At 53.3% G+C, this 21,878-nt stretch overlaps 8 protein-coding genes across 8 annotated transcripts; 4 read left to right on the top strand and 4 right to left on the bottom strand.

The window, feature by feature from the left end:
* Positions 1-101: 101 nt before the first annotated feature.
* Positions 102-3,785, bottom strand: SEPMUDRAFT_146373 (arginine-tRNA-protein transferase 1). Its single transcript, XM_016903610.1, has 9 exons — positions 3,636-3,785; positions 3,510-3,554; positions 3,175-3,313; positions 2,997-3,119; positions 2,818-2,950; positions 2,597-2,751; positions 2,488-2,530; positions 1,864-2,337; positions 102-1,791 (listed from the first exon to the last, which is right to left on the bottom strand). Exons 1-9 carry the CDS (start codon positions 3,706-3,708, stop codon positions 1,660-1,662), a joined length of 1,317 nt encoding a protein of 438 aa, XP_016765437.1. The 5' UTR covers positions 3,709-3,785; the 3' UTR covers positions 102-1,659.
* Positions 102-3,785, top strand: SEPMUDRAFT_122712 (uncharacterized protein). Its single transcript, XM_016901794.1, has 7 exons — positions 102-1,791; positions 1,864-2,337; positions 2,488-2,530; positions 2,597-3,119; positions 3,175-3,313; positions 3,510-3,554; positions 3,636-3,785. Exon 1 carries the CDS (start codon positions 456-458, stop codon positions 1,356-1,358), a length of 903 nt encoding a protein of 300 aa, XP_016765436.1. The 5' UTR covers positions 102-455; the 3' UTR covers positions 1,359-1,791; positions 1,864-2,337; positions 2,488-2,530; positions 2,597-3,119; positions 3,175-3,313; positions 3,510-3,554; positions 3,636-3,785.
* Positions 3,786-3,994: 209 nt separating this feature from the next.
* Positions 3,995-6,554, top strand: SEPMUDRAFT_146372 (Mob1_phocein-domain-containing protein). The gene is made up of 5 exons (XM_016903609.1): positions 3,995-4,113; positions 4,199-4,310; positions 4,602-4,777; positions 4,836-6,081; positions 6,156-6,554. The coding sequence occupies exons 2-4, from the start codon at positions 4,288-4,290 to the stop codon at positions 5,318-5,320; spliced, it is 684 nt and encodes a 227-aa protein (XP_016765434.1). The 5' UTR covers positions 3,995-4,113; positions 4,199-4,287; the 3' UTR covers positions 5,321-6,081; positions 6,156-6,554.
* On the bottom strand, positions 5,646-6,226 carry SEPMUDRAFT_138015 (uncharacterized protein; the record flags this gene model as incomplete). Its single annotated transcript, XM_016902858.1, has 2 exons — positions 5,646-6,081; positions 6,156-6,226. The coding sequence occupies 2 exons, from the start codon at positions 6,224-6,226 to the stop codon at positions 5,646-5,648; spliced, it is 507 nt and encodes a 168-aa protein (XP_016765435.1).
* A 1,012-nt stretch (positions 6,555-7,566) lies between the features above and the next one.
* Positions 7,567-8,562, bottom strand: SEPMUDRAFT_146371 (uncharacterized protein). Its single transcript, XM_016903608.1, has one exon. The coding sequence runs from the start codon at positions 8,542-8,544 to the stop codon at positions 7,900-7,902; it is 645 nt and encodes a 214-aa protein (XP_016765433.1). The 5' UTR covers positions 8,545-8,562; the 3' UTR covers positions 7,567-7,899.
* A 3,141-nt stretch (positions 8,563-11,703) lies between these two features.
* On the top strand, positions 11,704-15,146 carry SEPMUDRAFT_146370 (glutaminase-like protein). Its single transcript, XM_016903607.1, has 7 exons — positions 11,704-12,249; positions 12,326-12,897; positions 13,030-13,404; positions 13,459-13,528; positions 13,587-14,084; positions 14,211-14,425; positions 14,477-15,146. The coding sequence occupies exons 1-7, from the start codon at positions 12,064-12,066 to the stop codon at positions 14,979-14,981; spliced, it is 2,421 nt and encodes an 806-aa protein (XP_016765432.1). The 5' UTR covers positions 11,704-12,063; the 3' UTR covers positions 14,982-15,146.
* Positions 15,147-15,253: 107 nt separating this feature from the next.
* Positions 15,254-16,571, top strand: SEPMUDRAFT_146369 (uncharacterized protein). The gene is made up of 3 exons (XM_016903606.1): positions 15,254-15,351; positions 15,442-15,581; positions 15,732-16,571. Exon 3 carries the CDS (start codon positions 16,093-16,095, stop codon positions 16,486-16,488), a length of 396 nt encoding a protein of 131 aa, XP_016765431.1. The 5' UTR covers positions 15,254-15,351; positions 15,442-15,581; positions 15,732-16,092; the 3' UTR covers positions 16,489-16,571.
* Positions 16,572-17,903: 1,332 nt separating this feature from the next.
* SEPMUDRAFT_77439 (Pkinase-domain-containing protein) lies at positions 17,904-21,831 on the bottom strand. Its single transcript, XM_016910161.1, has 2 exons — positions 18,396-21,831; positions 17,904-18,337 (listed from the first exon to the last, which is right to left on the bottom strand). Exons 1-2 carry the CDS (start codon positions 21,538-21,540, stop codon positions 18,012-18,014), a joined length of 3,471 nt encoding a protein of 1,156 aa, XP_016765430.1. The 5' UTR covers positions 21,541-21,831; the 3' UTR covers positions 17,904-18,011.
* Between the last annotated feature and the right edge of the window lie 47 nt (positions 21,832-21,878).

Genomic DNA, 21,878 nt, shown 5'->3' with positions numbered 1-21,878 from the left:
CACTCCCGGGCCTCTCCGCCCCGCCCACCTTCGTTCACTAGGAGGTAAGGTAGTCTCCATTCACCCATTCACCCACCACCCATCGCTCAATCAGCTCCCTTGTTACTTGCTGCTGCACCGGTCAGCGTCGTCCTGGTGGCCAGACTTGCACCTTCGCCATGCTAGTTGCCAGGTGCAGTCATCACGACGCGGCGAGCAGAGGCGCCAATGACCAGACTGTCACGGAGTTCCTTGGGACCCCACCAAGAGCGTAGTCCTTTGGTTGCCAAGGGCTTGGGCTTGCGTCTTCCAAGAAGGGCGCGGCGAGGTGATACATATGAGCTGGCGGCGCCCTCGTGTGCAACTGGCTCGATGTCTCCGTTGCGCTCCTGTTGCTAACCTGCCCATTGCCTCCATCGTTCGCCAACCGCACACAGACCCTGCTCCGCTGGCGTTGCTGGCTTGCCGCTATGACCATGGCCTCATCTCCAGCGACTTCGTTCACACAGCACAACACTGTCGCTGGTGACGATCTTCTGGTTGCAGCAGATCCGTTCGCGACTCCTCCGGCCATCACATCTCAGCTACCCTCTCGACCTACACCAGCAGCCCTCGGTCGGCCGATTCAACCGCACGATCAATCGCCGCATGCCGCTTTTCCCATCAAGTCGGCGTCCATGTCCTCTGCGGGCACCGGTTCAACCACTCGGACTGGCTCGATCGATTGTGACGAGAAGAGCGGCAGTATGGAGGGAGTTGCAGAGCCTCCGACCAAGTCACGCCATTTCCAGAGAGACCCCGAAAAGGCCTTGCAAAGTCCCACTCGACACTCGCGCTACTCTCGCGATCGGCATTCACGAGGTGACATAAGTCACAGGACGTACATTGAGGACGATGATGTGGAAGAAAGCAGACAAGTACAGGAGAACAAAGCATTGAAGATACTCTTCTTCTTGGCTGGGCCTTGCGCAGTACTCTCCACGTTGAACGCCTTCTGGACCATCATATCATTGTTCATCACAATCATGACCCAGCCTGTACGATTATGTGCTCGCAGACCCGGTTTCGGTCAACAACTAGGTGGCCTGGTAGGCCCTGCATTGAATCTGCAATTGAAGAGCATCTACACGCCCTTGGCCCCCCATGCCGACGAGGACACCACATACAAGCCTGGCATGCTCGTGCTCGTGATGTTGCTGTCGCCGTTCTTGGGAATGGGCATGATGCTTGCCGCCTGGGTCGCCGCAATATATTGGGTATCATCGCTTGTTGTAGGAGACCCAGCTGGATTGGACAAGCGAGATGATGGTCGAGAGACAGTGCTTGCTCTTCGTAAATGGTGGGAGAATTGGCTGGTACGGAGTATTAGGAACGAATGAGGAAGCAAGCAGACGGGAGCTTGGAAATGAAATCTTTGGGTGTCACATGCCAACCAATTGTGGTTTGGAATTTAGCGAAGGCGCTGGAGGTGTTATGATGATCCGATATATTCTGTCTTGAAGTAAGAAGTGTACCACCATGCTGCAGTCGCAGCTGATGTTCTGTCAACGTTCTGTTTTCACTACCACTTCTCATGAAGCCCATATATTGGAGGCAGCCCGCAAATCTTTTCATGCTGGCATGCGACTCGCGCAAAGAGTTGAGATATGATACCAGGTAGGCATAGGTGGTCATAGGTGGTCATCCAACTCGGGAGAAGTCGACGATGGCCTCCTTGGCAACGAGCGGTCCCGTACAAGCTGCAAGCTCTGCAAACGCGCCTTTCAGCGTCTTGGCGTCAAGAATATGACCGGACTCCCAAGACACCAGATCCTGTAATCCATGGCGTAAGCAACTTTATATGCCAACAACTTGTTACGTTGCGGGAACAGCAGCATGACTTACCTGGGCCTCGTAGACTCCTGCAGCTATGCGGACTTTCATGCCGTCCATATCAATCTGTTGCTGAAGCTGATCGACAGGCAGACTGCCAGGCAGTCCGAGCTGCAATATCGACAAGCCAGACAGCATAGCATCCTTCGGAACAGGTCTCACAATCTTGTCCTCTTTTTCTTGGTCCAGGGTCGTCTGCCTCGCTTTCTCTTTGGACAGACTAGCATACTTTCTTGATTCCATCAACGTTCGTAGCTGATCATTCAGTGGCTGCCATTCCAGACTATGCAGATCGAGCACAAATTGCGGCTTGTAGTCATTTTTGTAGCTCATCTTCCTGCAACTATGGATGAAATAGCCCATGTAGTAGTATCCGTAGTTCTGCTCAAGCGCGAGTGCAGCTTCTCTGAGCGCGGATAGTTTGCCAAAAGAAAATTTCTCGACATCCTTGTGGTATACGAAGTACACTCCGCTGACGGCGTGGGGCTACCATAGTGATAAAGTAAGGTAAGCAGGTGTCTCTAGGAGGAACGCGAGCTGGTCTCCACACATCTGTTCCTAAGCTTTTCACCTTCATAGACTCGAGCCTAGCAGCACATTGAGAAAATGGGAGGTCTTCAAACTGCTGGAACTTACCAAGAGATCAAGGACGGCCATGGCTATCAGACGTCCATCCAGGCTAGGGGAGCCACGTTAGTGAGTGTCGTGAGGCTCATTTTAACGTATTCAGCCTCGCTTATCCTACCGGTAACATTGGTGGAAGCTGCCCAATTGCTTTCCATCAGTGTCGACACGTTGGCTCAAGGGCGATGCGCACAGGAAGCGTTTGAACCCGGATTTGCTGACATCGTGGTCGTGGTGCACGTGCCGCTGATAGCCAGAATAAAGCTCGAACTTCTCCTATCACTAGCATTACTATCATTGCGTTCGAGGCGTACGCAAGAACGATTGTCGACTCTGCTGTACCTCGCTAAAGTCGTCCGGCTCTAGTCGGACTTCGAAGCGGTGCTCCGGCTGGATGTCCGGCTTCAGTCGATTCCCCTCGCTCTCGTGCACAGACTGTAACAGGTCGAACTCACTATTCACCCGCTTCTTTTCACTGCACGATATAAGCTCAGTCTACTGAGCCAGCCTGATAAACTCACGCTTTGGACTTTGGATATTTCGTGGAGAGACTCTTGATATAGTCGTCACCTAGTACAAATCGATTCCAGCGGTTTAGGGCCTGGCGCTGATCTTTCGCGGGCTTAAACTCTGACACTGGCAGTCTTCGCCTATGTCAACGGGAAATTCCTCTTCATATCTACAGGGCACATCGATTACCTGATGGTATAATGCACACAACATGACCTCGAGGCATCAGGAAGATACAGCAAGCTTCCAGATCGTCTCCAACCGCGATCTATGAGCTCCTGGTAGTGTTCAGGGCTGAGCGATCTCGTACTGGCATAGTAGGAAGCACCTGCGAGAACTGTGTCAGAATCATGGACAACGCGCCTGTGCTCACTTTGAAGTGGTAGGTAATGCCTCGGCAATGCAGCCATCGGCGTGATGATCAGGACTTTGTAGATTGTGAAGGGACTGGTCAGAAGGCAAGCAAGAGGACGAGATGAACGCGTGGTGAGCGAAGGTCGTACGCGACTGAGGATTCCGCGCACCGGAAGATGTTGATTTGCAATACCCGCAATCACCGACTTGATATCCTGGAAAGTTGCTTAGCATAGCATTCTGTCAAACAGAACAAGTAGGTACATTAGCAGGCACGCAGCCAGGCGATGTTGTACCTATTGGAGTCAACAAGGACGGTAATGCACTGGCGGAGGTGCTGCTGCTGCTGGTGGCGGCGTCGGTCTGCATCTTGCGTCGTGCCAATACAGGTCCTACACACCCGACGTGAAGGTTACAGGTTCAGTAGGGAGGTAGGTACATGAGGCAGTACGGTATGTATGTAATGTAGGTTCAAGTTGCAGGGAAAGCTGATGACGGGATGGAACTGACGGGAAGTTGGCGTGGCACGGCGCGGCCCACAGACGTCCGGCGGTTGCTACATGGGAGTTCCCGTGTTTACTCTCTTGGCATAGCATAACACTACCTTACCCTAGGCGAGGACCTACACGTCGTCTGCGTCTTGAGGCTCTGAGCACATCATCCTGCGATCTCCAACCAGCATTACACCGTACTAACGCACCGGAAGACAAGACACCCTGCGCATGCACTAACCAGCTCAGGACTCGGTACAAGGTGTAGTTGTAGCCCAACGAGGTCCGTAATGTCATCACCACTATTGGCAGTGTGGCACAGGACAGGCAGCCTGTTACTGTTACTCCCGCTGACCACTGGAATGCAGACACAGGCGTACTCACAAACAAACACCTTACCTACATACCGCTTCCATAGCTGCGCCAGCGACCTAGTCCAGCAGCGCAGCGTCCGAGGATGACGTCCTTCATCAACACAATGTTCGTACCAAAGCACTCGCACCCTCAACTTCACCCACACCCTCACTCGCACCCTCCGCCTCCACAGCCCTACCTGCAGTCGCCCCGGCCTCTACCCGCGCTGCAATCCAATGTGCTTGCTGCTTCGGAGTCGTGTGCTCACTTGTCATGTATCGCGAATGCCACCACAACCACCACGACCACCACCAGCATCGACTGCCCGATGGCCGCATACCAGTCGCCTCTGCAGCGGCACATCGAGCGCGTGCAGCTCCATGACATGGCGCTCAAGGCTGACTTTCTGACCCGCAGCAACAGTAATGCCCGTTCCGGTCGCGGCACTGCCTTTCAACCACAGACACGCAAGAAGGGCACCAACAGCTGGCAGCTTAAGCAGTTCGCCGAAGCAACTCTTGGGAGTGGCAGTCTTCGCAAAGTGGTGCAGCTGCCCGAGGGCGAGGACCGAGACGAATGGCTGGCCGTCAACGGTGAGCCCAGACCGTCACCAAGACCCCACCCTGCGTGACCGCGCTAACTTTGCTCAAGTGGTCGACTTCTACAATCAGATCAACTTGCTCTATGGCGCCATCACTGAGTTCTGCTCCCCACAGTCCTGTCCCGAGATGAAGGCCACGGACGAATTCGAGTACCTGTGGCACGACCCACCTGCGTTTCCTAAGCCTACTCGACTGCCAGCTCCCACCTACATCTCGCACCTCCTCGCGTGGACATCAAATCACCTCTCGAACAGCACCGTCTTTCCAACCCACCCCGGTGTTCCGTTTCCCTCGAACTTCCAGCAAACCATTCGCACCATTTTCAAGCGCTTGTATCGGATATACGCGCACATATATTGCCACCACTACGCCGTGATCAGGGGCTTGGGCCTGGAAGCACACCTGAACACTGGGTTTAAGCATTACGTGCTTTTCGTGGAGGAATTTGGCTTGGCAGACGAGAAGGGAAATAAGAAGGGGGAGTGGTACGGGCCATTGGGAGAGCTGGTGGAGAGCATGTTGAGAAGCGACTGAGATATGGAAAGTCTGTGCATAGTAATGGAGTTCAGGAACACACTGGGGCGGCGGATGGGCGCATTGTACGATCAAGACATGACTTGGCAGAGCTGCAAGGGCAGCCACGGGCAGATCACAGCTGTACGAATAATGAGCACCGACGGGCGTATTAGACATGGATTCTTGATATAACGTAGGAGCGTGACTAATAGTGTTGGGCAACGAATCAGTTCTCGTCAACGCGAGGCTGGGCTCTCTTTGGTTGCTTGCTATCCTGCACATCGTGCGCTCATTAATCAGTGTACTTTCTTTTCGCGTGTTGCATCTACGAACGGCAGAGCAGCTATCGGATGATGCTGCATCTGTCGAGCGCCTCCGACAGCTCTGGTCGGTCTTGCAATAGCTCTCTCGCCGTCCGATACGACATCCACTTTCGCTCTCTCTTGTATTGCTCGGGCCAAGTATCGCGCTCCACAGTGACCGTTACTTCGTAGAAGCGGTACAGCGCCTTGGGCGCCATCAGCCCGTGCTTTCTAATGGTCGCCTCGCTCCTCTTCTCCTCGATCGTGCCCAGGTCTTTTTGAATTCGACATTCGATGCCAGCCTCTTCCCAGGCCTCTCGGCAGGCTGCTTCCTGACAAGTCTTCTCGTCCGTTTCCCAGCCTCCCTTGGGCAATACCCAGCCCTTTCTACTCGAGCTCTGAATCATCAATACATGGCTCCGCTCGGCGTTGAGGGGCACTACGCCTGCCACGAGCCTCTCGCCATTTGGACCATACCTAAGGTCACGTGTCAACCACATACAAATGCAGGAAAGTGAAGATGCACGAGCTGGACTTTGGGCTCTTCGTACCTCTGTCTATCCCTTCCCGTTCTCGCATTCATCGACCGTTCACCCTGCTGCGGCTGCGCTTGCTGGGCCATTGTCGGCTGCTTTTGGTCGTGTGAGAGACGGACCGCGCCCAGGAAATTGTGCTCGCTCGCTTGCTCGCTCGTCAGAGAGAATCTGTTGTTCGTCGCCGCGAAATTGGTGGTGAAAACTGCAAGGGCTTCCAGATCCCGTCCACCACGTTAGGAGCGGTAGTGAGATCTCAGGTACGAGTGCAACTGCAACTGCAACTGCAACTGCCAAGCACGCAAAAAAGCGCACAATGTGACAAGACGACAGGATGGAGTCCTCACACCCGCTTGCGGCGGGCTGGCGACGGGGAGTGTCTGGCCTGGGTGGGCGAACAAGGCCTCTGAAATGTGGTGGACATTGTGATCTGGTTTTTTTTCTGGGGGATTGAAGGGGCAGGTGGAAAGTCGCCAGCGAAAAGGCACAAGTTTAGAGTTCCGATAATCGTAATACTTAATAATAAGAATGTCTTACAGAATGTTAACTCGGGAAACCATGCAACGGTCAACCCTATCTTGCGTGCTTTGTTGTACCGAGCCCAACCACGGCGCATACCTACCTTACCTGACCTACAGGTAGGTACCTTACCTTGAGAATGAAGAGATGGCTTGTAAATGTGATATTTTCCATAAGCACATCTGCCCAACCGCAACGCAATATCCTCTCGTATTCTCTCATGGGCCTCATCCGAGACGCTCGTTTTTCTAAGGGGGGGAGGCGCGGATGGTTGTCCAAAAGCAGGCAAGGTAGGTAGCATCATATTCACTCCCTGGCGTGCCCGTCCAGTTCCATTACCAGAGTTCTAGACTAGGGGGAACCCGCAACCTCTTTCCTTCCGTTGGTCGCCCACCGTCCTCAAGTGCCGCTTCTACCTATTCCCGAAAATCCAGCAACCACCTGCTAGAGGTAAGGCACAGGTACATTTACCTTAGCTGGTACCTATATATTGGATACTATATGTTAGGTAGTTAAGGTACATGCAGTTTGGGGAAATACAACACGAAAACTTGCTGCATGCAATACCAGGACGAGAAAGAAGCGAGAAACCGATGTACATACCTTAGGTACCTAGGTCGGTAGGTAACAAAAGAAACTCTCTCCCTCGGACCTCCCTCGGACCTCCCTCTGTCTAGGAGGTACAGTACACGGTAGGATATACTTTCTATTTAAGGTAGTTACCACGTCCTTTGAGTGTTGGAAACCTTATAACGAGCGGATTCATGTGCGCGACACGGCAACGGGCGGCTCACAATCATACCTGAACCACCTCACTTTCACATCGTCGCCGGGTATGGGCTTCGATTCGTCGCAACAACAGTTGCAATCATGTAGGAAAAGAAAGGGATATTTGCAGCCGATCTTTGTCGTCGCATTTCGTCGATGTGGATTCGTATTACACACTTGTGCATATGCTAGAATCCTGATTTTCCACTGTATATTGGGTTGGGTATCCTGCGACCCGTCCACTTTTCTTCCGCTGCCATTGTGCCATAGACATTTAGTCCGGACCAGTTGCATGTTCTCAAACGGGTGATCGTTATGCTTGCATGCGGGCTTCGAAAACTCCGCATCGGACTTCGTCATCCTGCAGACTGATCCTAATCCACTCGAACAACCCTGAAACCTATTTCTGCGGAGAAGCTGACGTGCAACGGGTCGAATCTGTTCACTTCAGCTCGTTTCTGCGCCGGCGGCTCCTTCACCCTCCAGCATCGATTGTTTGACCACTATGCAACTTCTGATAGAATTGCTGCATCGGAGCGTCGATGAAAGAGCCCGGGTAGATGAAATCGAGCAACACGTTGCGCACCTGGTTCCACTGCACCAATTGCAGATCTTGCATCAATGCCCGGAGTACACGATGGAAGAGCTGAAGAGTAGATCCACATGTGACACTAATCACAAAGATTGCCCACAGTGCCGCCTCTGCAGACTTTTGGTCCTTCAAAACCTCTTGGTCAAGGACAAGAGCCTCATCCCAGGCTGCCTGAAGCCCAAGGTTGTATTTCTGGTTTCCAGCAAACATCGCGCCATCTGCTCTTTGGCCTTGGAATATGGTTAGACACACGCATGCCAAGCGTAAGAGCTTCTGTATAGGATGCTCTGATGTTTCTTGGCCATTGATCATTTGCGCAGTAGCCGAGGAAACAACAATATCAAACAGTAATTCGTTCAAACGTTTCTCCACGCCCGTACTGGCGTAATCGAAGCATGCAGTCCGGCTGAGGAGCACCATGAATCCGTCCGGGATCGGGATGCGCGACTGTAATGTAGTAAATCCTCGAGGAAGAGCTATTGGCAAACGCCGACTGAGAATGCCGCTATCCACCTGCATCTCCTCCATCTTCACACCACTATCGGCAATGTACTGTGGGTCGCTAGAGGGCCGGTTGGTAAGCTGAGGGCGACTGGATACAGCTGAAGAAGCGGTTCCAGGGGCGCAGAAGGGAGCGGTGAAGTGCAAGATGTTCGTGGTCCAATTAACAAGAGGCTTGAGGACATTTTCTTCGTCCAATTTGGGCTGACTTTTTGTTGGTCCGTAATACTGGTCTAGAGTACGAGTCTGGATCGGAGGCTGCTGCTGCTGTTGCTGTTTCTGTTGCTGTTGCTGTGGCGGTTGCGGTTTCTGCTGTTGCTGATAACTAGAACTATACCTAGTCGGTAGATGAGGTCTTGTTGTGCCTTCGGCGCTGCTTGGGGGTCCGTCTCTCGCATGCTTGTCTTCACGATTTCGAGCGCGAGTCTCTCTGCTTTGGGCAGCACTGGCACGCGCAGCCTGAGCACGGACGATACGACGCGAGGCTTCACTGTGACGGCCACGTTCCGACACAATCACCAAGGGAGGATTTCGACGCGCACCTTTGCCATTTTGGCTTCGTGCAGCAGGGCCAGAGTCACTGGGCGATGACGTCTCTCTCGTCGGTGGCATGGAGGCCTAACGTGGGAACTGTGAGGCTCAAGGCGAAGGGAAGCAACAGAGAGCGCAGCGTGACCATGCAGCAGCAGGAGGCTCGCGAGCTTCGAGGACGATGTTTGTAGCAAGTCCAGGTCGGGAGAGGCTGAGGAAGGGAGGGTAAAATGGCCCTGGGCGTAGGTGCTTTTGGGTGCTGCTAGCGCTGTCGGTGGCGTTGGCGTAGACGGCCGAGGATCCCAGAGCAAGGAAGGAGCCAGAAATGCAGACGAGAAGAGCGGGAGGCAATCGACAATAGGCAATAGGCAGGAGGCAGTAGGCGGTGGGCAGTACCTTACCTAGAAGGACGGTGGCAGTGGTGGCAGAGGCAAGTGGCGAAAGCGGCCATGGTCATAAATGACAGGTTAAAAAAGGCACCGGCAACGTGCAGATCACTCCGGTCACGTCCACAGGTCCGTCCAGTGCAATTCCGCGATCGAGCAACGCGCACGCAATGCAGGCAGAGGAGAGGCTCTGCGGCTCGACGACGACAACAGACCAGACCAGAACAGACCAGACCAGACGAGACCAGACGAGACCAGACGAGATGAGATAAGCGGGAGGATCGTGCCGGGACAAGCCACCCGCGAGCATCAAAGAGTCCGACTGGACCTACCTCTTACCTGGACCTACCAAACCTACCTTGGTAACCGTAGCAGGTACAGGTACGCTTCCACATGTTGGACCCCTTCGCCCTTCGCCCTTCGGACGTCGTCGAGACGCCAAGCGCGAGAGCACAGGCAGGTAGACAGGAAGGCACGGCACCTCAGGCAGGCAGGAGGTCCGAGTCGAATGCCACGATGGCACCTCAGGCATGGATGGCATCGATCGATCGGCCCGACCCTCTGTCAGGTAAGGTAGGTAAGGCAGGAGGTAACAAGTAAGGCACCTTAGGTGGGTAGGGTACAGTTACAGACCAGACAGACCGTAGGAGGTAGGAGGTAGGATGTAGTTAGGAGGTACCTTTACTGCAGGGTGCAATAAGGTACGACGGGATACCTCCTACACCGTAGAAGAATGGAGTGCAGAGCACTTGCCCTCCATGGACAGCTCACTGCTGCGGCTGCTGCCTCATGCACAACACATGTCCCGTCGTCCCAGCTGCACTGCAGTCGACACCAATGACAGCATAACATCTGCTGGGCCCACTCTTTACCCCAACGCCATGGCCCCGATAGCGCGACCTCTTGCGCACGATCTGCACTACTCTGCTCTCCTTCGGTTCACATCACGATCAGCCTTCCTCCTGTGACTCGATTGCGAGGGCGTTTGTCATGATTACTCACTCACTCACTCACGACCTCGGGACCACCCTCCTTTACCGGTCATGGTGGTATTAATAATGCTCATCTGCTGGACCGTCGTATTGTGCACAGACGCGTCGTCTTCTACTATTCACCTGCCCACATGCCCATCACCAGCACAGTCCAGACGTTGTGCCCTCCTCCCCGTGTTGTTCCTGGACTGGTAGCGGTCGTTGCTCCTCGGTTCCCGTGGAGGTAGGATGACTAAATAATGCACCCTCAGTGTCAAAATGTCTCGGGCCAATACATTATACACATGCTGCCCGACTTCTGATGGTTTCGATCGGTAGGTTACGCAGCTATGCAAGCAGGCCGATGCAACCTCTGATCAGCCGGACGAGAGCGTTCCTTCTATGCCCGCCTGGCGATACAAGGAGCGGTATGAACTGTTGCCCGCTTGTGGATCTTAGGTTGATGTATTGTACGAAGATGGACCAACTCCTGGGTCGGTACTAAACCGCTTTGGGGAATTGGAGGTTCCCGCCAGACGGAGGGAAATATGGTAACCCGTCAGAGACATGTAGGTGCTGTTCGGTGCCTGACTTTGCGCTCATGATTCGGTGGTAGCCCCGGCGCTTGCGGATGTTGCTCGCTCGGCAGTCTTGGCTCTTGTCTCCTGATGATGACAATTGATGCTTTGATGATAGTTCCATTACCTATAGGTACAGGGCAAAGTGAGACTGCGTGCAGGCTAGTAGGCTACTACAGCAGTTTGGAAGCCCAGTCACAGGGTCCAGGGACCTCGGTACCAAGATGTCACCGAACGGAGGTCGGTTCTAGGAGGTGCTTCGCAGCCCACCAGTCTATTCCCGTACAGTCAGTAACTTCAGGAAGGTTGGTAGTAGTTCTGTAGTAGTTGGTATAACTACCTCCTAGTAGTAGTGCTACTGGTAGTAGAAGGTAGTTCTAACGCCTGTTCGCGTTGGTGATACGGCGTCCCCGAAATGAGCATAGCCGGCCGAGCATGAATCATGACAACAACGGCGCCGGAATGCAAACCAGGTCCGTCTCGTCTTCGTCCTCTCTCTCAATCGCGCAAGAGGCACATCGGAAGAATCGATGCTTCAGCCCCACACAAGCCATCTCTTCCAACCATGGGGGTTTCATGTTGTTGGAGGTATCGAAAATCCTGTACTGCTTCGAGGTCAGGGTACCTCCGTACCTACTACAAGAAGTACAGTACAAATGAGGCTGCTGCTGCTGCTGCTCTGTGGCCAGGCCAGGCCAGCCCCAGGAAGCATCGTGATACGTCCTGGCAGCAAGTGGCAGTGTGGCAGACTGGCAGTGTGTCAGACGACCCTCCCTCAGGCTCGCTCCCTGTCCCAGTGTCCCAGTGTCCCTCTGGCCCCCACTCATCCCCCAGAGACTAATATGAAAGCTCATGGGGATAAGGTTTGGCAGATGCTGGAGACCAGGAAGGCAGGGCAGCATACCTTCTTACGACGCGGCCCTTTCATGACGCTTTCAACTCCTGTAGTCTCGAGATACTGAGGTGTTCACTACATACCTACCTTAATTCCTGACTGAGGTACCTGCCTATACAGTACCTACACCACCAAGACCATCAACGAGGCAACCAAAGCCATCGGTCTGTCAGCTGGTGTTCACCATGCTCGCTGGCGCAGCAACCGCGACGGCTCTGGCAGCCATTGTGCTCAGCGGGCTTAGCACGGCGTCGACACTGACTCCACCTGTACTGCCGCTCGTTGTGAGGAACCCGTACCTCTCGACATGGCTGGCCAACGCGAGAGAGGAGCCGTGGTCAGCGTGGCCCATGTTTTGGACCGGTGGGTCTGTACGTTGTCCATCAGCGGCATATGGGGGCCATGCCCTGGAGCACAGTCAAGTGCTTCGCTAATGTGCGGTGGTAGATGGGCTTCTCCGTCCTCGCCTCGGTGCGTGACAGCTCGACCGTGTACCCACTGCTTGGTCGTCCTCATGACTCCTTGGACGACAGCAGCAGTCACTATGATCTGGCCTTTCCAAAATACTTGGGAGCCCAGTACGACGCGAGCACCACGAACCTGACTTACGCTATTCCGGCTTCGACGTCCAACAGCACAGCTGAAATCGTCCTCTCCTTCCTCTCTCCCATCACGCCGACATCAACTTTGCGCCAAAGCATCCCGGCCTCGTACCTGACTATATCTGTCAAGAGTAGTTTTGACATTGATCTATACCTCGACGTCAATGGGCAATTTGTCAGTGGTGATCGCAACTCCCACATCAAGTGGGCTTTGGAGCAACCGAGCCAGAAGGGCGCTGCAAAACTCAAGACGTTCACTGTAAAGAGGAGTCATGAAGAGCTGTTCACGGAGAAAGGGGACCAGGCTGAATGGGGCACTCTGCACTTCACAGGCCCTGCAGACACCGCCCATGAAGCAGGTACTTCCGGCCGATTGCGACAGCGATTTGCGAAGATGGGTACCCTGAATAATATAGTGTAAGTCCAATTGCTGTCATCGGGAATTTTGCGATGCCATGGACTCTGTCTCAGCGTTCCGCCATTTAGCTTGAACGTGCCCATGTCAGGATGATTGGGACAATTGCTGACCCTCTACCTACCTCACTGTAGTGATGAGTCGTTTCGAACGATCATGGACGAGGAACCGGTGTTCGCCTTTGCAAAGTCCTTCCACTTCAGCTCCGAAAAGCATGAGCCGGAGATCAAGGAGGATAGCATCCTCTTTACGATTGCGCATATCCAAGACCCTGTCACACAGTTTGCATCGAGCCGAGGTCTCACTTGGATGCGACCACTTTGGATGTCCTATTTCTCGTCACCCAAGACGCTGATCGAATTTCACTATGATGATTTCAAGCACGCAAAGGCGCTCGCTTGGGACTATTCGCAGCAATTGGCGAAAGACGCTTATTCTAGTGGGAGCGATAGCTATAAGGATATTGTGGAATTGAGTGCTCGACAAGTCATGGGCGCGACCAGCTTCTCGTAATGATCGCATGCGTATCACTGTCATTAGTGTCTCTCGCTAACTTGTATTAGGGGCACTCCGGAAAATCCGATCCTGTTCCTCAAAGAGATCAGCAGTAATGGCAATTGCCAGACAGTTGATGCAAGTCGACTAGACCCTCGTGATTTCACAAACTCCCAACTGATTTTGCTGCTTTTAGGTGATCTTCCCAGCCTTCCCATTCTTCCTCTACACGAATCCGCGTTGGCTCGCATATCTTTTGGAGCCACTCCTAGAGCATATGCTCAGTGGCCAGTATCCTAACGACTACACTATGCATGACCTCGGGACACACTTTCCAAATATGACCGGCCACCCAGATGGGCGAGATGAATACATGCCTGTGGAAGAATGCGGAGACATGCTCATCATGGGTCTTGCGCTTGTGAATAGCTTGACATATGAGTCTAGCGAGACTGCTCAATCGCCGTGGAGTGCTCTTGGAAAATCTAAAAGCTGGGACGATCTTGACGAGAGCGCCAGTCCGTTTTCTCTACCAGCGACGTTAGAGACCGGGGAAGGAATTTTTGGTTTGGATGACCAATTTGGTGGCGTTGCATCTCAAAACCAAGCGAAGAAGTGGCTGGCGAGAAGCTATCGCCTTTGGAAGCAGTGGACCGGTTACTTGGTCGAATACTCGCTATATCCACACAACCAGGTTAGTTTCCGCATTCCCAAAGCAAGTTCTCTCTCAAGCTGCCACAACCAAAAGCTCGATGACAGGCCTGCCGCGACGATTTCGTGCTACCAGAGATTCTTACTGACATTTGACTGATTACCTTAGCTTTGCACCGATGACTTCGCTGGTTGGCTTCCTCTCATGACCAATCTCGCACTCAAAGGCATCATCGGCATCAAGGCCATGAGTGAACTTGCGGAAATCAGTGGTATGGCAGATGACGCGAAGTACTATCGCAACATCAGCGAAACCTATATCAAGGAGTGGGAGGAACAAGGGATGAGCAGAGATGGAGGACGCGCTAAGCTGGCCTACGATTGGTATTACCAAAATGCCGAGCATGTTCAAGATGCCTGCTAACGTCTGTCTAGGTATGGAAGCTGGACTACCCTTTATTCTCTTTACGCCGACGCTCTACTCTGCTTCCATCCCAGTCTGAATGCGACTCCAAGCGCGCTTGCAGCTGCCAGCCATGACACATCGCAGCAGCCGCTTGTAGAAGAATCTAGCAAAGACAAGGAGAACTTCATTCCGGATCGGATTTACAAGACACAATCAGATTGGTACGGCACAGTGATGCAGAAGTATGGTCTGCCATTGGACTCTCGCCATCTATACACCAAGAGCGACTGGGAATTCCAAGCCGCCGCAGTTGCCAGCCGAAAGACCAGGTCGCAAATCTTAGACAAGGTCGCCACCTGGTTGAACGAGACAGCATCGGACAGAGCCTTTACGGATCTGTACAACACTGAGGGCGACGGAGGCTTCCCGGGCCCGAACTTCTTCGCGAGGCCTGTTGTCGGAAGTCATTTCGCTTTCCTGACTCTCGAGAGAGCTTGTCAAGGAAAAGGAGCGGCAGCGTTCGATTATGCTTGAGGAATCCGAACCAGATGCTCTGAGTGAGACTTGTTGGTCAAGGGTGTTCCGTCTCGAGCACGAGACATGTGCGCGCATTTTCCACCGCAATGGTGTCAGTGTGGCTGAGAATTGTGCACAATAGTCATACCTCTATAGCGGTGAATCATGAATGTGATGTTCCACAGTATATGTCAACATTAGGCATTGACGGGTTTGAAATAATGTGCCGAGACTTTTGCCGACGTTCCTCCTGTGTACCTCACCTCACCTTCACCTTCACCGGGCACATCATTGACACATTATCCCGTCCAGCTCCTGGTCTACATACCTTTGACACACCGCGCACACGGGGCCACCAACATGTCATCAGGATATGGGCTAGCTGGAGGTACGCGCCAGCCGACATTCCATCGCACCGATCTTGACACGGAAGTGGTGACAGCGCTCAACTAACCTCTTGCAATCGCGCGCCGAACAGGTCCTTCACGCTGCTTTCCCTTCTGGCAAGAGGTGCTGGCATGCTACGTTGTAAACGCATCATCCGAAGACAGCTCGGGGAAGAAGAAGTGCCAGCCTGTACTGGAGGATTATTACGAATGCCTACATCATCGGAAAGAGGTACGCAGACACGCTGGGACAGCAACATATTCCCTCTCCCCCACCCCCCGCCCTCCTCCTCCTCTTCGACCCAGACGAAACGGCCGATCCAGTTTTGGAGGATGAGTGGAATTTCTGTGAAGCTGATCTTATTCCTGTGTCATGTGCCAGGCTGTGAAAGTCGCTGCCTTGCAGGCCGCATACCGTAAACGCGAAGCTGCCACGCCCCGCGACGATGCACCCAGTGCTGGCCAAATACGCGGTCTGGGACTATTAGATGCGAGTAGGGAGGAGAGACATGTGAGAGCGGCATCGCTTCTGCCCGGTGCTGAGAGCAATCTGCCTACTGGAGCCAAGTAGGTGGGGATATGTTGGCTGGGACGAGACGAGGCGGAGTGGGGGAGGGAGAGGAAGAAGGGGGAGTTTGAGAGACGCATGGGGTATAAACACATATGCATGGGTCATGAGCCAGAGAGTCGGATCTCTCACGAGCTCATAGACAAAAGTCGGACTTGCATGGGAATCAGATTCTATGGGAGTGGTATGGCCGACACTTCTAGCTGTCCTGCAGCACGTCTTGGAGCCGCCCATCGGGAGTGAAGTGGAAAGGTGCATAGCTCTGGTACCGATCACCTCTTCTATCCTCCACAATCTCCAGTACACTTACTTCATTTCTGTCTTGACTCTGTGCTCCAGCAGGTCCTTCTCCCTTCTTCTTCATCATCTTCTTCTGACTATCCGCTCCCACAAAAGGCCTATGCAGGTAGAAATGCACATCCACCAGAAATCCAATGCCATATCCCACAGCAGGTTTCATCACACACGACTTGAACGCGCTCAACGTCTCGTCTTCGGCAACAGATCGGAATCCTGCTTCCCCCAGCACGATCGTGAACAGTTGATGCCGCTTCGTGAGATCAGCGATTGAACGCATCAACGACGTCAGCAGGGCTTGTCCTTGGATGTAGTTGTTTCTGATGATGGGCGTCAGGATTTGTGAGATTGAATTAATGAGGAGGAGGGTGGCGGGAGGAGATTTTGACGCTGTCGATATTGGAGCCTCTTTTGCTTTGTCTTTTTCTGGTTTTTCTTCTTCTTCTAAATCCTCCCCGTCGTCGTCCTCTTCGCTGTCCCCGATAGTGGCTGTCTTATTACCCTCCTGTGCTGCTGCTGCTACCGTATTCGATCCCTTCGACCTCACACTTTGTTGTTGTTGTCGTCGTTGTAGTTCTTGTTTTTCACGAGCAGCATCAAGAGTGCCACCCAATTCCATCAAAGCCTCATCTAACCCCACCGCATCAAACACCTTGGAGATGTTCAATCTCCCCAACACTTCCATGATTCTTTCCGAAGCCCCACCGCCATCACCCTCACCACGACTAGAGTCCGAAACCTGCAATATCCGCTGCAATCTTCTCACGTCCAAAGAAGAAGCAGAAGAAAGCGTCCATTCAATAACCATAGCAGTAGAATCTGGCGCTCGAAGCAGATGAGCTGCGAGAATTGCCAAGGACAAGTCTCTGGCACCACCACCATCACCACGGCGGGAATTCTCTTCTTCTTCTTCTGTTCGGGATGTGGTGATGTAGTGGAGTAGGCCGAATTCACCACCGCCATTACTATTACAGCCTGCAAAAATTTCGTCAATGGCTTTGCTTCCTGTGTGCATCATGTTGTTTTTGTTGTAGTTGTGCTGCCGCTGCTGCCGCTGCTGCTGGGCATGTGGGCGGTTGAGATGGTAGGAGTACTCCTCCCCCTCATCCTCATCCTCCTCCTCATCCGACTCTGGGAAGAAGAAGTCCTCTGACGCGAGTGTGGGCTCTTCCGCAAAGGTAGTATCATCCATGGTTGGTTGTTTGCTTGCTTGCTTGCTTGATGCCGATGCTGCCAGACCGCGTCTGCTTTTTTTTTCTTTCGTATTATGTAACTTGTATTCAGGGAGGCCCGAAGAGCGTATGGCGCGCGAAATATTTTTCTTTTTGTCGCACATGAAGACTGAAGTTCAAGATTGTTTGGTGTTGATTTTCTTAGATGTGCTGGGACTAACTAAGTAAGGCAGGAACTGCTCTGCCGTGCTCTTTCCTTTTTCGTAGTGAACTATATTCCACGTCTACTGATTTTACGACAACGGATATTTCTGAATATTGCCAATATCAAGGGGCCTTTAAAGACGACAGACGTAACGAAGGGATGTAAAGTACTACGCTGTGATAATGGAAGTCTCTAACTTCTCAAACATTGCCGCTGTTGAACTTTCGCAATCTTGTAGGCATTACCAGCTGGCCAGCTTGGAATCTCAGACAAAAAGTGTGGCAAGAGAAAGGGAGAGGGATCATTGCTAGTGACAGTTCTCAGTAGGGTGTCTACGTCGAGGCTATCGCCATGCAAAAAATCTAGAGGGATGCTATTATGGAGTAGTCACATCAGCCTCGTTGCTGCTCCATGCGAATATCATGTCGCTTGCATCGCAACAGTGGGCGTGTTCGACCCGGTCCCCTCGTCGTCTGTGTCATCTATGACTGTGGTCCAGGGGTGGTCCAAAACAGCCTGTATGCCAATCCTTCGCTCCACGTCCCGATCGAGCATCTTCCGAATGAGGTCGATACAATCCTCGCTCATCACATACGGGACTCGTAGGTCGTGATCCATAATCTCGTCAATGCTGTAAAAGGGATTCTCCTTGTACACAATCGTGTAGAGGAGTATGCCCAGTGCCCACACATCTTGCTCCTTGCCCCGGTATGGTAGACCACGAAGGACTTCAGGCGCCGCATAATCTAAACATCTCTCAGTATCAGTGAAATCTTCAAGCTTCGAGGCGAGCGAAAAACTTACCTATCGTGCCCACAAAGACATCAAATGGGCCTGATTTGATGTATGCAGCGCTCCCAAAATCCACCAGCTTGACGCTTCCTTCGCCATCGAGGATGACGTTCTCGTCTTTAATGTCTCGATGCACGACTTTGGCATTGACGTGTAAGTGTCGTAAAGCCTCAGCCACCTGCTTAAAGATCTTGCGGCACTCTCTCTCTTCCATCGTCACACGCAACTCTATATAGTCGAAAAGATCCATGCCTGGAAGACCATGGGGTACCATCTCAATGTAGTAATTGACATCGTCCTCGAAGAAGTCGGCCATTTCAACGATATTGGGGTGTTGCATGCCTTCCCTGCGTAGATAGTCCAGTACATGGATCTCCAATGGCACTGTGCCAAGCCTGCGATCTCGGTGCCATGTATCCACCAGAATGCGCCGCTTGGTGACATATTTGATGACCATCTTCTTCGCTGCGGCTTTCTTGTAGCGCGCGAGTTTGACTTGGCCATATGCACCTTGGCCCATCTCTTCAAGTATCGTGAAGTCATCAATTCTCTTTTTGGTGACTGTCGTGGCGCCAGCATCAATCAAGTCCGGTGAGGGATGCTCATATGGTTCTGTCGGATCAACGCCATTTGCTGCATCGCCCGGCTTCGCCTCGAGGTACACGGCGGACACCGCTCGCTGTGATCGATTCGTGTCTGATTGAGCCGACTTCGCATTCGCTATGCTCGCAGCTTGAGGGGACGCTTCGATCTCCGAGTGTGCACCGCCCGGCGCCGGCTGGTGTGGCGGTGTCCCAGGCCGGCTCATTATTGTTGTCACAGGGCCGATCCCGTGGTTGACGGCATGAAGCTGACGACTGTACGTGACCCATAGTGCATACAGCACCTCACTCTCATGAAATTCCGACGGACTTGACTCTTCCGCGACGTACTCGTTGTAGATTGGATCTCGATCCGACTTCACAACTCGCATCTGAACATCGATCATGATCTCGGCACCATCTCTATGCCTCGCAGGCAGACCGCTCGGGCGCAAAAAAATCGCCGCTGCATCAGCAGAACCTTCTCTCAGCGCAAGCAGAGCGCGAGCTCTGCGGAAACTGTGCTCAGGAATGACGATGCCATCGATTAACGCAATCTTATCCTCATCAGTCATCACTCGTAAGATATTGTCGAATCCGGGTATGATGTCGGTAATTGGCAGTCCATCCGGGCTGGCATGACCAAAAAGAGCGGCGGAAAAAACGTTGTTAGAGCTGCTCACTCGCATCGTCTCTGGATTCACTACGATGATGCCGGCAATGTGCGGGAAACTGGAAATCCGGAAAATGCTTCCACTGGGCTGCTGATCAATCGTGACCGGGATGTTGATCGAATTGCTCGTTCGTGCAGTGAACCTGCGGATCTTGGCGATAGCATCGTAGTCGATAGCTCCGGTGTTGGTCCCGGCGACCTTTGGCCATCCAGGTATCAGCCGTGTTACATCCATTCCATTCCGCACTCGATCAAGACCAAATATGGCTTCCAGATCACCGCTGCCTCGTAATACGAGGCCAATTTCATCCACGGTCAGCATAGCCACGTCCTCTGCGATCTCTTCGAGTACCCATATGAGGTTGCTGCCCTTCTCCTTGACCCAGAAAGACGCACTGCCCGTAGCTCCATTCATCTTCTGGATCGGAACAACGTCACCGCAGAGTAAGACGCCTCTACTTTTGTTGGCAGGATGATGGTTGTCCTTGGGCGTTGATGTTCCGTTCGAGGTCTTCGCTCTGCGCGGCTGCTGCCGTGAAGAAGGTTTGGAAAGAAGTTTGGCTGTTATGCCATTACCCATTGCCGCAAGACTATTACTCGGAGTGGTCTTACCAGTAGAAGATACTTGAAGTTTGGCCTGCTTCTGTGCTGTCCCAGTGTCAGGGTTCCTCAGCTTCTCTTCCAGCCAGCTTCTGCGGTCTTCCTTGATGACCTCCATAATGCCCAGCTTTCTCACTTCCGCCCGGCCGACGCCGAACACTAAACATGCCAGATCATTGGCAGCAGTTATCGTCCATGGCGCCTTCGCTTCTGTTGTGAAGATTGCCTGAGCTTGTGCGTTCCTGTGACCATGAGGCGCGCGCTCTGTGACCATGCTACTGGAACGTGGAGGGGACGCCTGCGGTACGATGGGGGCAGGTGCCTTCGGAGCTTGATACGGTTGCGACATGGCTTCGTTGAGCTTGTGCTGTAGTGAGTACCCAGCTGTGTCGGTATACGTACGTTTCAATGCAGGCTTGTGCGGCCGCCGCGTGGGCAGACTAGGAATGAAGTCTGCGTCGTCGGCAGTCGAGGTGCGAAGTGGTTGCAAATCCTCACTTCCTATCGTGGTGCTTGGTAGATTCTCAGCACGCGCGGCTACTGACAGATCTTGTTGAACTGAGACAGGGCTGGTGAGACTTGTGGGACTTTCCGTTGCTTGCTCTGGAGCAAAGAAGCTCTTCTCAAAAACATTCTCGTTGACAAGATGTGCAGGTCCCGTGAGCGGTCCAATGTCCAACCCCAAACCAGAACCGGCCCCGTTCCGGGTCGGACTGATGACATTCGCTCTCTGCAGAAGCTCCATCATACTGAGCAGTTCCTCGTCCCCTGTCAGACGGGCTTGTGCACTAGCTATTCGAGGCGAAGTTGAGGCCCAGGCGAGTTTCTCGCGCATGAAATCTATGCTGCGTTTGAGCACATTTTGCCTGTTGTGCAGCGATTCAGTGCTCTGATGAGCGAAAGAGAACGAGTGCAACGACTCGGATGGAAAGCGGGCGAGATCCTCACCAAATGGAATGGTGGGTGAAGTGGATGTGATCTTCTCGGCAGCAAAGGAGGGCGTTCGGGAGGCAGCCATGGGGCTTGGGGCGGTGGGTGAATGTAGCAGCAGCGACAAGTTGGGCGACGAGGGATTCCTGCTGAGTGACGACGGGTTCTGTCGTATCCTTCTCAAGCCCGTATCCCGCTCTGGCCCCAGTATTGTCGTTGTCGTGTCGTAAGGGTCCGCCCCGCTGGCGTCAGTAGACAGTCTCTTCAGCGCTTCGGCGTGGTCGACGTGCAGATTGACAGTCGAGCTGCCCGTCGAGACGGTTTCAGCCTCTCCGCCCTCTCCATCCTCTTCATGCTGCCCTGGGAGCGGCATGGCGCGCGCCCTCTCTCAATTGAGGTGCCTCACGCACTCACTGCCTGCAGCGGCGGAACGGATCAGGCAGGGCGGACAGGGAAGGACTGCCAGGACAGAACAGCCCAGAGCAGTGTAGCAGAGTGGCAGAGGGAATGGCGATGGAAAGGTCTAGGTGGACACGGGTGGGTCGTGTCGCGTATCGAAGTGTCGATCGACGGCAGCGAGGCGGCGGCAGCGGAGAGATTCCTGCTAGTCTACTGTAGCAGCTGTGTCGGCAGATGCGTTCATTCATGTAAGTCAGTACCTGGTCGATAACAAGTCAATAACAGTATGTATGTACATGGCGGGCGCCTCTG

The sequence above is a fragment of the Sphaerulina musiva genome (genome assembly GCF_000320565.1).
Source record: "Sphaerulina musiva SO2202 unplaced genomic scaffold SEPMUscaffold_1, whole genome shotgun sequence".
In the NCBI taxonomy this organism is placed as follows: domain Eukaryota; kingdom Fungi; phylum Ascomycota; class Dothideomycetes; order Mycosphaerellales; family Mycosphaerellaceae; genus Sphaerulina; species Sphaerulina musiva.
The sequence above is the reverse complement of the archived record's forward strand: the minus strand, read 5'-3'. Positions and strand labels throughout refer to the sequence as shown.

Coding starts and splice junctions, on each gene's coding strand:
- SEPMUDRAFT_122712 (XM_016901794.1), top strand. CDS start 456: ATGGCCTCATCTCCAGCGACTTCGTTCACACAGCACAACACTGTCGCT.
- SEPMUDRAFT_146373 (XM_016903610.1), bottom strand. CDS start 3,708: ATGCAGACCGACGCCGCCACCAGCAGCAGCAGCACCTCCGCCAGTGCA. Junction 3,555..3,635: donor GTCCTTGTTGACTCCAATAG/GTACAACATCGC, acceptor GCAACTTTCCAG/GATATCAAGTCGGTGATTGC. Junction 3,314..3,509: donor TTGCAAATCAACATCTTCCG/GTGCGCGGAATC, acceptor CAGTTCTCGCAG/GTGCTTCCTACTATGCCAGT.
- SEPMUDRAFT_146372 (XM_016903609.1), top strand. CDS start 4,288: ATGACGTCCTTCATCAACACAAT. Junction 4,311..4,601: donor ACGTCCTTCATCAACACAAT/GTTCGTACCAAA, acceptor TCTGACCCGCAG/CAACAGTAATGCCCGTTCCG. Junction 4,778..4,835: donor CGAATGGCTGGCCGTCAACG/GTGAGCCCAGAC, acceptor ACTTTGCTCAAG/TGGTCGACTTCTACAATCAG.
- SEPMUDRAFT_146371 (XM_016903608.1), bottom strand. CDS start 8,544: ATGGAGGAGATGCAGGTGGATAGCGGCATTCTCAGTCGGCGTTTGCCA.
- SEPMUDRAFT_146370 (XM_016903607.1), top strand. CDS start 12,064: ATGCTCGCTGGCGCAGCAACCGCGACGGCTCTGGCAGCCATTGTGCTC. Junction 13,405..13,458: donor ATGGGCGCGACCAGCTTCTC/GTAATGATCGCA, acceptor AACTTGTATTAG/GGGCACTCCGGAAAATCCGA. Junction 14,085..14,210: donor CGCTATATCCACACAACCAG/GTTAGTTTCCGC, acceptor TGATTACCTTAG/CTTTGCACCGATGACTTCGC.
- SEPMUDRAFT_146369 (XM_016903606.1), top strand. CDS start 16,093: ATGGGAGTGGTATGGCCGACACTTCTAGCTGTCCTGCAGCACGTCTTG.
- SEPMUDRAFT_77439 (XM_016910161.1), bottom strand. CDS start 21,540: ATGCCGCTCCCAGGGCAGCATGAAGAGGATGGAGAGGGCGGAGAGGCT. Junction 18,338..18,395: donor TGTCTTTGTGGGCACGATAG/GTAAGTTTTTCG, acceptor AGAGATGTTTAG/ATTATGCGGCGCCTGAAGTC.